This window comes from Neltuma alba, unplaced genomic scaffold (assembly GCF_004799145.2).
Source record: "Neltuma alba isolate B1F8T4 unplaced genomic scaffold, ASM479914v2 tig00012086_pilon, whole genome shotgun sequence".
Lineage (NCBI taxonomy): Eukaryota > Viridiplantae > Streptophyta > Magnoliopsida > Fabales > Fabaceae > Neltuma > Neltuma alba.
In genome coordinates this window covers 95,313-109,483 of record NW_021636644.1, presented here as the reverse complement: position 1 = coordinate 109,483, position 14,171 = coordinate 95,313, and the positions used below count along the sequence as shown (strand labels likewise).

The window sequence follows — 14,171 nt, the reverse complement described above, 5'->3', positions numbered from 1 at the left end:
ATTACTACACATCTGGCTTGATGGTGCTTCACGGATTATATTTTGCCTTGTATTTTGTATGCCAGATTGCACTGGGGGAAGAACTGACATTTGATTATCATTATGAGCTTCTGCCTGGGGAAGGTTCTCCGTGCCACTGTGGATCTTTGAAGTGCCGGGGACGCCTTCACTGAAGGCTTAACATCTTTGCTGTTGTTCTATACCCTGATTGCGAAATCTGGGGCAAAAAAAGTATTTGCTCAGCGTTAAAAATTCCAATTTGGAGACCGTACTTGCTCAGCTTAGAAAGGTTCTGATAGTCTTGATGTCTACCAAGATGATGACAAATCAGGCATCTGTCTGAGACGAGCATCTCATATGAAGCTACCTATAATTTTACTGACCTACTCTCTGGCATGCTAGCTCGGCTGAAGTTAGGATCCCTTACTGAGTTGGAAAAATATCTGGAGTTGAAGCCTTCTAAGTTGGCTATTGTTGGGTTCTTTCTTAGTTCGCTTTTTTCGGATCTTTGGTTCTGGTTGATTGGTAATGTTAGGGAAATGTACATAGGCACAAATGGTTCAGCTTATCTTCCTTTGTTGGCTATTTCATTGGTTTATGGAACTCTATATGTTGTAAATTTTAGAGAAAAAGATTTACTTTTATTTTTAATAATTTTATCTGATTTTAGTTTGGTTTTTCTGGTCCAGAAATATGTAATTAGGTCTCTATAATCGAAACAGTTTTTGATTTAGCATTTATCAATTTTTGTCAACATTTTGTTGTGAGATACTTTAGTTTCTTTCATACATATCGACAACTACAAATATTTAAATTTTATGAATCAATTTAAAGATTGAAGCAGTTAGCTTTTTCTTTTTAGTTTCCCTGAAATGCATTAAAAAGTACTGAGCAGACTTGATCATTGGACTGAGACATGCTTCCGACATCACAAAATACTATTAACGATTTACAAAATGAGCATAGCACACTGTAAAAGCATTTGCATGCTCCTATTCAAAATCTAGAAGGGGCAACAGACAACCGGAAACGAGAATCTGAGTAATTGTCTGAGAATAGCTACTTGCACGACTTTAAAAATGGCAGATCGGTTCTTGCTAGTTTGAAATACGTGGGTTGACTGTGTTCTTGAGTAGCTACGATAAACTACAATCTTCAGACGGTGCCAAAAGTGACTGGTCTTTGCCAACGCTAGAACTTCATTTCTCTTTTTCCTACCACGAAGACCAGGCTTGGAATGCAACTGAAAAACACCAACAGCAGCATGCCTGAAAGCAATCACAGTGAGATGTGTAATTATTATTAATTATAAGCTTGATTCGTTACTAAGAAGAGTGGTTCAACGTCTTGAGCTCACCGTAATTTACAAAACTTGAGGGCTCATTTGGGGCAGATGATTGTTGCAACTGCAGGATCATGGATATGATAACAAGTAGGCTTCCAGTTTTCTCCCTGACTACTCTCTCACTTAAATCCATTGACAAAAACCCAGATATTCCGTTCACCAGATCTTCCACCACAACTTTGACAAACAAAAACATCCCAAGCCACAGGGCAAGCTTTGCAATTTGCCTGGTTAGTTTGGCGGAGATGATGCTGTTCGTCAGATTAACGATGCAGGCACAGGAATACAGTGGAAACCAAAAGTACCAGTCTACCCCAGTCGGAAAAGGTGAAAGAAAAACGCCCAGAAAGTTAGCGCTTACTGATTGAAACTAATCCAAATGTCCATCGAAGAAGAAGGGGTTAAAAAGATCAAGGGTCCTGGGAAACATTACCAGGGTCGTTCAGCTGAACAGAGGCAGAGTAAGCGAAAAGGGAGCCCATTAGAACAGAGCACATGACGAATAGTTTTCTGGATCTGGAAGTTGCCATTCCGACACCTTCAGGAGTTCAACTATTTTCCTAAATGCCAAATTCACAAAACCGGACGGTTTCATCATAGTCAATGTCTTCTAGAACTTCATGCATCCATTGGACGACTACAATATAAAACATGCTGTCAGTTTTTTAATCTTTATTACTATGTTTTCAACAGATCAACGCTTGCTTCTTGAACTAAACTAAAGTACAAACCAAAGCTAAGGTATTCCTAAATATTTGCCCATCCTTCTTTGTTTCCAGCTTAATTTTACAACTTTACATCGTCTTGACATTTTTTTAACCCCTATGGACATCTACATATAAAACATGAAGACAAAGCAACTAAGTATCGCATCCATCATGGGCATTATGAAATGGTGCTGTAGAAAACTCCTACAGAATGAAAAGCAAAAGGGGAAGAGAGCGAGAGAGAGAAAAGGGGGGGGGATTGTTGGTAAAAAAAAATTTCATCTGATGTCGAATGGTTGATGGCGGGAAGAGGACGACGAGGCAATTCAGAATGGTGAGGTACAATAGTACAATCATGTCGGAGTCTTGAGAAGATGGAAGGAACACATTAGAAGTTGGATAGTGAGAGTGTGAGAGAGAGTAGCAGAAATGGGCCACTCGACCAGGGAGCTTTTGAATAATAGAGAGGACAACATGTACATCAGTATCTGGTATATGATTTGCAGGCACTAGAACAGAGCATGGCACACTAATACATCGGTATTTGATTATTGATTGCACTTCTCTTCTATTCTCTTCTGTTGCTCCTACATTTTCAAGTTTTTGTCTCCCTCTTTCCCATCTTTAATTCATACTAATCGTCCCCATTCTCTGCTACATTCACGGCGATGGAACCCAAACCAGATTTGTCACTCACGTTCCATAGGATCCACAACAGGGTAACTTTTGAAACGTATTAAAATTTGTGACATTTGTTGGATTGAAAAGTGGCAGTTAGGTGAAACCACTCCAATGAGTGGTTAGTGGCCACACATGAGGAGTCAACTTTTTGGATCAACGTGTGATGATTATGTTGTTAAAGTAGTAGTATATAATTAAGAAGAAAATTGGCTACTATGGTCGGGTGGAGTTAAACAGGCACATGACGGATTGTTCATTAATTGCCTGTAATCTGAGGACACCACCACCTAACAATTCCAGCCTGTCATTCTTCTTCTTCTAAGTTTTTCCTGTCTTTCTATTTGTCTTCGATTTGTATCAATCCCCTTTTCTCTGTTATAGAATCATTGCGACCTCTGTGATTTAACTGAAGTCACGGTCCAAAAGCATTCTAAGGGTAGTAAAACCGTAAAAGAAATGCAAAGGAGCGGGTCAAAAGTTAAAAAAGCAGCAAAAATCCTTGCAAGGTGCGCTAAAGCTAATCATCAAATTCTTAAATGTCTCTAATAAGCTTGTTTAACTTTTAATTTGATTTTAAATATAAGATCTCAATTCACTTTATCTCTCATATTTATTTATTTTTTCAAAATGGTATTTGTAGTAATTGCACATATTAAATATTTCATCAAATAGTAGTCTTAAGCTCTTAGCTAATAAATATGATTAGCCATGATATTTTAGGAAAGAGAACACATATTTATGACGAATAACTAACTTAACTAATTTTCTTAATAAATACTGCTGTTATAGTAATGTTTATTGTTTAATTTGAAAGTTAGGTTCACTATCAATGAAGCAACTCAGTCATATGTTTGCATTTTGCCTGTGACTAATTTCAATTATTAACTTAACACCGGGAAACAGTGCTATGCAGTGGTATTGGTGAAAATCAGAATAAAAATGACGATCCAACTCGGCTCAATAAAATATCGCATTGAAAGGAATCAACGGCAAAGTGAATTAAATACAGCTATAATAATATAAGTAACACATATTGATAATTTTTTTTGGTTATTATTTTAAATCTTAGAAAATAAATATCCTCAAAATAAAAATTTAGAAAAATTAATTATTTTAATTCTTATAACTTTTACTTGGTTATCACTCAAGTTTAACTTGATCAACTCAATCTCTCAAGCTAATTCGTTGTTCTGATATTTTATGATATTTAAGCTCAATTTCTAAAAAAGATAATGATTTTCTCAAAGTGTGGGGGCACTAATTAATAACTGAAGCTTAAGAAATTGACTTGAATAAGTTAAATTTTATGAGTAGGAAATAAATTTTATTTTGTTTTTGTAATAATGAGGATATTTCTACCTCTAACTTGCAGGGGTTTCAGTTAGGCCTCTTGACTAAAAGCTGGATTAGTTGGAATTGGTTGAGCAAAACAAAATGAAGCATGGGGTCATGCCTCTGCCTCTGCCTCTGGATGCGATTTATCTTCCTGAAAGAAAAATCCAGAGGGAGGAAGGGAGTTAGGAGTTGGGATTAAAGTCAGCGTAATGCCACATATTCAATGCCAATTAATATTTCCCCACAAACAAAACAGCCAATGCAAACAACCACTGCTCTCTGTTTTCTGCGAAGAACCAACACATCTGTCGTTTTCCATTTCCTGTTTGTGATGCACCGCCATGGATGGCTGCCAATTCCTCATAATACAACCAAAAGAGGAAAAAGAACCAAACTGCCTCGTTATTTCTTTTTTTTTTTTTTTTTGGGAGCTAATGGTATGATCTTCAAGCAGGCGCCAAGCCCATTCTTCTACAGCTCCTCATTGAGTTGAGGGTGCTCTGGTCATTGCACTACTTTGCAAACTTACACTTTACTCTACTCTCTGCATGATAGCTATGGTCCCTAAGGCAGGCACATACACAGAGAAACCCAAATACTATAAGGAATAGAATATAATGGATCGCACCAACAGCTAGAGCCTTGCCTCTCTTCTGTTCGATTGCTGAGTTGAGCTGTTTAGGGAACTAGCAGAGGAAAAACAAGATATTAATAAATAAGTGAAAGTAATTACTTTCCGTTTGTGTAAAAACAAACGAGGAATATGGAGTGATCCTGGGGGCAAGGGAAAGGTGATGCAAAACAAGTACTGAGAGACCCACAGGGATGCAATCATCAAAAGCATGGATGGACAGAATACTGGTAAAGTAGAAACACATCCCATGAGCCATCATCTCTTTAGTCTTTTGCCCTTTTGCTTTTTCGGGTCTCGTGGTCTTCTCTACTTTACAATTCAAGGCGGGGCTCCGCTCATTATTCCTCCCTGGCAGGTTTCTGTTCACTGGTTCCCGTGATGCTTGACATTGGAGCTCTCGTTCAATCATTTTTTACGCTCTGTGGGCCGAGCAGTATTAGATAAGACATGGAGTTTTCGGACGTCTCTTAGAAGAGACGATCAATTCTCGGTAAGTTTTCTGCTTTTGGGGAGTTTTGAAATTTCCAGAGATTTTCTTTTAATGCGTTTTCCTCCTTTTTTTTTCCATCTATGAGCCTGCCAGATGATCTGGAGTTAACTACCAAGTCATACCCCTCTTCCATGCTTTTGAATGTTTTAACCACTTTTCTCCGATAAAAAATTTGCAAATTTTCTCCGTAGCTCCGTCTGCATATATTCCAGTCGCCCTGCTTAGGTTTTTAAGTTTTAGGGAGAAAACTATCAATAATTTTCGTTCAGATTGAGCCTTCCTCGTGTTTAATGCAATTTGTGCTCGACTGCAGTGATCCTTGTTGGGAAAGTAGATCAACATCAAAACAACGGCTGTTCACTCTCTGTTGCCATATTTGTGAATTTGTGAGGACAGTGTTGTATTCGAGAGGAGAGCTCCTGAAGGCCCCGGGGCATAATTTTTCCGAGATATTTCTGTCCTTAATTTGCTGGTACAACCAATTCGTTGTTCCATAGGAAGATTAGGACCTGTTTCGATTGCACCATTTTCCCTATAAATGCCACATCTTCCTTCGCAAGTCGCAAACGCTGTGGATCCTTGTTACTTGTAGAAGATGGCCGAAATTAAGCTTAGCCGGGTAGATCAAGGCCAAACAAAGATTAAAAGTGTTCCAATAGCCGTGACTCCGGAAGGTTTTTGGTGCTGTCCCTCTCCTGTTGTATTTCAGAAAAGCCTCAAAACTCAAAATTCTCTGAATAAACCTAAACCCTCCTCACCACCACCAAAAACCAGTGCTCAGAAGAAGACGGTCACGGCAAGCGAGAGGAGACAAGCAGCTGCGCCATCAAGATTGGCCATGTCCGATGATCAACAATGTACTGGTTCAGAAAGACCTCCAGCTGGCACACCTGTGGCCACAGAGAGAGCACCTAGACCCAAAGTGGAAAGTTTGCCAAGAAAGGAGCTGAGTTTGGTGAGGTACTAGTGATACAAAGGTCAAGCAGTGAAATTAAGTGAAGCAGCAGTGAGAAACTTTCTGAACAATCTGGTTTGTCAAGTCTCCAAATTAATGATTGTGAGGATGTTGAAATATATGTTGAAACTGTTGGACTGATGTACTGCAAAGATATGAAGCAGAGGCTGATGAAGCAAAGTGTTTCTAGAACACTTAGAATACTCAAGGTAGTTTAATAATTCTGTCATGTTTTGCTGCTTTTTTCCACTTCAATTGCTACAGCTTTTATTTAGTTATTTTACTTTATATCGATGCAACTCCCTGGGAGGGAAGATATTTGTTGCTGCTATTACTCATTCATTCTTGATTCTTATAGATGTATAATGCCACCGCCTTTTTTGATTTGTTGGCATGGTGACTATTTTGTTGCTTTCTCTTAATACAGATTGTATGGAAATCAATAATTCAATATATCTGCAGATGATTGTTCATGATTTTCTCGTTGATGGATGCCAATCTTTGTTTAACTAATTCATGCTGCTAAGTGCTAAGTTATATATCTTTTCCATATTGTTTTCAAGTCATCATAAAGTTTCATTTTTTACATGTTTTCATTTTGAACAATGTTATCATGTGCATTTAATGACTGCTTGACGTGGCAATTAAGTTTTACATTCTGCATATTGATATGTTTTAGAACAGATAATAAGAATGTATATGTGAAGTATAGAATGAATACTTGAAGATCACAATCCTCTAGGTTGGCAGAAGCAGCTTTGCTGATCTAATAACTGCTGTTTCACAGTTGTTTCTTTAGGCAATTTACTGATTCATTGCGGTTTAGAGGTTTAGACGTATTGAACAAAAATGTACACACTTGAAGAGGAGCAGGTGCTTTCATTAAAGAAGAATTACATGGATTGTGCTATTCTTTGATGTCTTTGGTTGGTGCTGAATGCTGGAAGTATTCAGGGGACAGCCTTACACCTAAAATTGCTTTTGGATTAGATTGTTTTTGTTGCTTCTCTTGGCCTTCTTCATGTAGTTTCTTTTTGAGAATTACCTTATTAGGCGTGCAGAGGGATCAGAAAGATTCTCTTTATTATCATTATTGATCTTCTTTGTCATTTCATCCTCCGTTAGTCCTCTTCGTCTTGTATTTCTCATCCTTCTATTTATATTCTTCTTCTTGAGAGGTTTCTGAAGAAGTTCACGTTTAAGCTTCATAGCGTCTGCCCTTTTCTTTCATGCTTCAATCTTGATCTGTCTAAGCTTTCTTACTTGTTTCCGCTTCTGTGTGTTAGCATTAACTGTTGTCTGAGTTTTATCTTGAAAAATCTTTCTGAAGTTAGCCAATTAATTGTGGATTAATTTCCAATAGATGCAAAGTTAGCCATCAAACATAGTCATAAATGAGCTGCATCTGCATTTTACTTTTCTGTAGGATAGTCATAGTTGGATCGATTGATTCAACTTTATAGTTGGATATGCGTAAAAATTGTAAATTATTTCAACGGTATTATGATGATATGACTGGAATGTACATAGCTTTTTTCTGGGGGTTGGTTACTCGTGTTTAATGTTTTCTTATGTTATCATTGGTTATTATTTGGAGGAAGATGTCGCGTGCTTGAACTGAAAGAAACTATTTTGCAGGTTGCAGAGTTCCTTGGCTTCAGCTCATGCATCCAGTCATGTTTGGAGTACTTGGAGGCAGTCCCTTGGGTTGGAGAAGAAGAAGAAAAGGTTGTCTCAACAGTTCTGAGACTCCAAGGGGAAGGCATTGGGATCAACCCTGTGTTGAAACGAGTTTCTTCTGACGTCTCTAATGTCCCTAAAGATACTCTTTCCCATATTATCGAACTTGTTCTCAAGAGCAACGAGGAGAGAGGTCGCCGAGAGATGAAATCTGTAGTTCTGAAGCTCCTCAGGGAGAATAACAGCACTTCAAGCCATGCAGGTTCAGCTGACATCTGTATCGACACAATACATAAGTCATGCAGAAGCTGCTTGGATTCTCTGTTGTCTTTATTCAAGCAGGCTGCAGAACCAGACTTTGCAAATAAACCCAGCGATCACAGAGAACCCACAGTAAAGCGCATAGCTCTTGAAGCCGATAATTTGTCGTGGTTGGTTGAGATATTAATTGACAAACAAGCAGCCGATGAATTTGCAGTGATGTGGGCAAACCAGCAGGAATTGGCTGTGCTACATGGAAAGCTACCTGTTGTATGTCGTTACCACGTTAGCTGTATTTCAGGAAAACTGTATGTTGGTATTGGAAGAGGGGAATTGTTGCCATCAAAGGAGACGCGTCAGCTGTTGTTACAGACATGGCTACAGCCTCTAATGGATGACTACAACTGGTTGCACCATGCATGCAGGTCGTTTGATAGGAAAGCCGTGGAGGAAGGAATTGGGAGGACAATCCTCACTCTGCCTCTGGAGGATCAGCAGAGTATTCTTCTGTCATGGTTGGGAAGTTTCCTGAAAGCCGGTGATAACTGCCCAAATCTTCAAAGAGCCTTTGAGGTGTGGTGGCGCAGAACTTTTATCAGACCTTATGCGGAAGGACAAGGTAATGTCGCATCAGATAGTTCTACTATCACGTCAAAGGAGCAAGTGTTGTAAAGAAGCATGAAATTGGAGAATATATATATATATATATATAAGCGTATATGACTTTCACTTGGAGTTGCAAATAGATCAAGGAAGCATTAAGATAACGCTGAATGGAGAATGCAGGAAACCTCAAGCAGCTGGCAAGGTCAGCGACCATTGCTTGAATTAATGGGAAAACTGACTGGATGTATAAAGATCGCTCATTGAATTTGCATTTTAGTGATTGCTTTTTGTATAAGCTGTTTAAATGAACGTGATGGTATGTTGTTTCTTTATTTGAATTTATAGATGGTGGATTCAGAGGCTTGCCGTTTGATTTCGTTCTCAAGTGAGAAGAGGATGTTATTATCCAAGCACCGCCAACAACAACCCCCCCCCCCCAAAAAAAAAACAACAAAATGTAAAAATAAATAAGGAGTGAACTAACATCCAGTTCTTTATGCACTGGTTATCCAATTCATCAATAAACAAGTGACATCTAGATTTTTTCGACACATTATCACTTCACTTCAAATGAACCCGCCGTTAACGCCGTTGACGATTTTTCAAAAATGCCTTTGCTGCCATAGGCGTTCCTCTCCATCTCAATTTCTCAGTTCTCTGATTCAGAAAAAGTCGTTCTTGCACTTTCTGGTTACTTTTTCTCAAGGAACAAAAAACCGGACCGGACACTAAACCGGTTGAGGTAGTGGTTCAAGGGTTAATGGGTCAGACCGGGGTCAACTCGGAATCAAACCGGTCATATTAAAATAATTTAATTTAATTAAAAATGACAAATATAACAATAATAATAATTACTAATAACAAAATATAAAGAAATACAATAAGAATTTGATTGTAATAATAATAAAGTACAACAATATTGAGAATTTTGATCTTTATAATTTTTTCAATAACTAAAATTAATAGTTATTGATGCCAAACTCATCATCAAAATTCATTTAAATCTATAATAATTGAGATATTAGGAGTTAAATGAGAAAAAATAGGATAAATATCAATATATTTATTTAAACCGGTTCAATACCGGTTTTTACCGGTTTTCACCGGTTCACACCGGTTTGACCGGTTCAATCCGGTTTGAACCGGTCCCCGGTTTAGCTTATGAACCGGACCGGACCACTGACCGGTTCACCGGTTTACCGGTTGAACCGGCCGGTCCGGTCCGGTTTTTTTTACTCTGCTTTTTCTTACCTACTCTCCACTCGAGGGGTGCACATTATGTAGGAGCGGTACAAAATTAGAGTTCCTATCGGACCTTAAAGACTTGGATGCGCCAAAGAAGGTTCCTTCTCGAGTCTCCGGATTCGCTCCAAAATCATCAAAAGCTTAAATTGAAACCCAAATTGGAACCACGAGAATCTACACCCAAGACTGAAGCCCCTGAATCATCGTCTAAAACGGAACCATGATATTTTGATTCAATGAGTGCCAAAACGAAAGAGGAAGTAGCTCGCAATGGCGCCATGAAAATGGACGCGGACCCCAGGCCAAAGGCTGATGTCGAACCAAAACAAGCTGATCCTATGAATAAAGACATCGCCGAAGATACAGTTGTGCTCGAAATTGATGTCTTCTTCATTGATCAAGGGGGAACGGGGGGAAAAAAGATGCAGTGACTGTTTATTCACCGAGCATGTGTGGCCACCGTCCATGAAGAAACAAAGGCAACAAATAAGGAGAGTTAATGCTCACATGGAGATCGAGATGTCATATGATAAAATAATCTTTCGAAGTTGAATTGAGATGGCGAGGAACGTCCGTGTCAGCAAATAGGTTGTCTGTGAAAATCATGAAGGGAACAATAAGTCGACGGTTTTAACGGTGGATTCATATGAGATGATGCGTTAAAAAACCCAGATGTCACTTGTTTAATTGATGTACCGGATAACCAGGAAATAAGAAACTAAATGTAAGTTTAATCCAATAAATAATTAAGTACTGAATGCCAGGCGGTAATTATGGGCTAAGGAGCCTATTGTTCTCCTCATCATGTCTTCATGTGACGAAGTTGCGATATTCCAACTGGGGAAAAAAAGAAGGTAAAATAGAATGCCTCGAAATAAACCAGCCGTTTATAATTACAATTATAACTGCTGAGAGTTGCTCTAATCATGGATTGTATTTTTGGGCCAGTTATAGCATTTGGGTGGAGGATGTTGCCGGCCTTGGAGTCGGGCTTCCGCGTGTTTGATTTGGTTTGCAGAAATTAGTCTTATCGTGATTGGACCCTACTTTTGGGCCTTCGCTTGAGCAGGCGGAGAGACATTTCACTTTAACTAATCAGGGTCATAATTGGGGGTGGAAACAGGCCAGGCCTCACTCTTAACAGGCCTGGCCTGAGCCTGGCCTGTGGCCTGTGAAAGATCTTTTAATCGGCCTGAGCCTGACCTGACCTGTAGCCGGTTAAGAGGCCTGTTTTTTTATCAAATTTTAAACACACATAAATCAATTCAAAATTACAATAATTCAACCTAATTAATCTAAAATACAAACAAAAAAATATAAAATTATCAAATTAACACAATTTGTAAAACATCTCCCCTTAGGCCCAAAAAAAATCTAATATGAAAAATTATTAGAAAACATAATTTCACTCTAATATAAAAATATCACTTCATCCCATCTCTAGTATAAAAATTAATTGATGACTAGATCTAGTTTAAAATATGAAACATCCTGAATCCCTTTTATATTTTAAATTTATCATTTATTCAAACTAATTTACTAACAAAATGATATTTGATCCTGTTGTTACACATGATTGTTTTTTTTTTAAATGTTACAGTTATTATAATTTATTTATTTATTTAAATTAATTAAGTAACTATTATAATAAGAATTAGATTGAGCACACATATATACAGTCTAAAACATAATAGGTCAATTCTCTATATATATATATATATATATTCTATACAAGATTAATATGAAAAGCATGGATCAAATAAATAAATGATACTTTTATTTTTTTTAATGCACTTATGTTTTCTTTCTTTGTTTAAATATATGTCATTATACATACATTAATTATTTTTATTATAGAGAATGGAAATGAAATGAAGCATGCAATGGGCTCTAGATAACACGTTTATGTGGATGGAGTTTTCTCAATTAACTAATCAGAATAGCAGATTCCCTCTTATCAATTTACAATTTTAACCTAAAAAAAACAAAAATAACAGGCCCAGGCTGCCTGACAGACCTAACAGGCTTACTATCAGGCCTGAGCCTGGCATGATAAAGTAAACATGCCTTTTTACAGGCCTGAGCCTGGTCTGATATATAAACAGGCCAGGCTAGGCCACAGGCCCCTGACAGGCCGCCTGGCCTATTTCCACCCCTAGTCATAATTGAGATTTAGAATTCTAATCTCAATATTAAAAGAGCAAATGTCAGAGTAATTTGAAAAAAATCGCACGGGTGGGCTTAGTATTGCTTTTCATGGAAGATGTCCTTATCATGCATGACAATTAAAGTGGTACTTGAGGCATTTGTGTGGACAAGGACAACGAAGTTCTGCTACATACTGTTTTTGGTCCTTAATATAAGATCTTATTTTATTTTTATTTTGGTCTTAAATATAAAACCCCAATTCATTTTGTCTCTCATATTTATATATTTTTTTCTAAGATAGTTCTTCTAACAATGATAGTTCTAGCCAATACACTTGATTAGTAATGATATTTTAGGAAAGACAACACATATTTATTATAAATAACTAACTTAACTTTTTTTTTTAATTTTTTTAAATTAGTCAACTAGCTCTTATAATTAAGATAAGAGGTAGTAACATTACGTAAAGGATGAAAAACTATAGTCTGACTTGCCTGTTCCTGGACAAAGGGATTTTTTTTTGACCAGAAAACAGTAGTCCATTTTATTAATAACCAAAAACAAGATACAATCCACCAATAGCCGAAGCCAAAAAAAAGAAAGAAAGCAAAATAAAAACCTGAAATACAACCTATAAAAAACAAGAACAGAAACAAAGGAACACCTAGAGTACAACCTAATAAAAGCGAACAACAGAACAATGGAAAATAAAGAAACACCAACAAACAGAAGAAGGATACAAGCAAAAAAATTACCCCACGCCAGTCCTCACTTAACAAAAACCAGCACCAACATCAGCAGCGCATCGAGACCTATCATCAGACAAAAGCTTGGCAAGAGAGGGTGGAGGTTGATCAGGACAACCTTCAAAACACACCCCCTTTGAGCCCGAAGCTGCCAGCCAATCTGCAGCCTTGTTACTTGATCTATAAACTAGACCAAAAGACACATCTGATGCAGATCTAAGACTCATCACAATGTCCTCCACTACAATTTGAGACTGCCATTCACAACCATCACTATAATTACACTTCACAACCTTGAAAAGAGCTTCACAATCAGTCTCAATTAGAAATTTACCACTGCCACTCAGCTTTATCAAGTCTAAAGCCTTCCTAGCAGCAAGAGCCTCGGCCATAAATGCAGATGAAGCATTTACCTCGTCAGCATATAAATTCCTCACTTCACCAAAATGGTTTCTAAAAATCACTCCAATTCCAGCTTTTCCAGTCTTGCTCCGGAAGGAGCCATCAATGTTCACCTTAGTGATATCTTGCTCAGGTGCCTTCCAAACACACCTTTCCCCCTTAGGAAGGTCACCATCCTTCTCCCTCATCCATCCCCTGGCCACCCAAAACTCATTCACTAGAGTAATAGCATTTTGCAGGACTCTTCCTGGTTGCAACTCAATGTCCTGGAAGATAACACTGCACCTTTCTTTCCAAATACTCCAACAGATTGAAGCAAGCAGAGCTTTTTGAAAATCATTACCTTTTCTTCCTTCACCACTCATCTTCCAGAACCAATCATCAAATCTGGAAATGCCTCTCTCATTCAGCACAATTCCAATGGGGGAGCCAAACCAGATCCTTTTAACCCAATCACACAGCAGTAGGCAGTGCTCAATTGTCTCGTCACTTCTACCACAAACTCTGCACACGGGGTCCTTCCAGCATTTCTTTCTAAACAGAATTTCTCCAGTGGCCAGGCTTCCATTTACAGCTCCAGATGAAATGCTGAATTTTAGGGGGTACCTTCAAATTCCAGATCTCATTCCATATACCCTCAGGTATCATATATGATGTCTCAGGCCTCAATCTTGTGGGTTCACTTTTTCCATTCTTTAGATAATTATATCCAGCTTTAACTGAATATTCACCATTTCTATTTCCTCTCCAAATCAGTCTATCTTCTTTTCCACTTCTAGAGACAGGAATTCGTATGATATCTGTAGCTATATCAGTGCCAAACATTTCTAGAAGTAAATCTTCTTTCCACAAACCATTTTCCAAAAGATCACAAACAAGTACCTCAGAATTGGTAGAGCCGCTGTTCACAGAATCCATAAGCGCACCTTCACCAAC

At 38.0% G+C, this 14,171-nt stretch overlaps 1 protein-coding gene and 1 pseudogene across 1 annotated transcript; one reads left to right on the top strand and one right to left on the bottom strand.

Annotated features, from left to right (window-relative positions):
* Positions 1 to 862: 862 nt before the first annotated feature.
* On the bottom strand, positions 863 to 2,571 carry LOC114722210 (uncharacterized). Its single transcript, XM_028908173.1, has 4 exons — positions 2,077 to 2,571; positions 1,779 to 1,982; positions 1,358 to 1,654; positions 863 to 1,268 (listed from the first exon to the last, which is right to left on the bottom strand). The coding sequence occupies exons 2-4, from the start codon at positions 1,873 to 1,875 to the stop codon at positions 1,192 to 1,194; spliced, it is 471 nt and encodes a 156-aa protein (XP_028764006.1). The 5' UTR covers positions 1,876 to 1,982; positions 2,077 to 2,571; the 3' UTR covers positions 863 to 1,191.
* Positions 2,572 to 4,634: 2,063 nt separating this feature from the next.
* Positions 4,635 to 9,067, top strand: LOC114722207 (BTB/POZ domain-containing protein At3g50780-like; annotated as a pseudogene).
* The last annotated feature ends 5,104 nt before the right edge of the window (positions 9,068 to 14,171 follow it).

Excerpts from the sequence above, each read along its gene's own strand:
- LOC114722210 (XM_028908173.1), bottom strand. The coding sequence starts at position 1,875 with ATGGCAACTTCCAGATCCAGAAAACTATTCGTCATGTGCTCTGTTCTA. Across the intron at positions 1,655-1,778 it reads TGTTCAGCTGAACGACCCTG|ACTGGTACTTTTGGTTTCCA; the intron begins GTAATGTTTCCC and ends CGACTGGGGTAG. Across the intron at positions 1,269-1,357 it reads CTCAAGTTTTGTAAATTACG|GCATGCTGCTGTTGGTGTTT; the intron begins GTGAGCTCAAGA and ends GATTGCTTTCAG.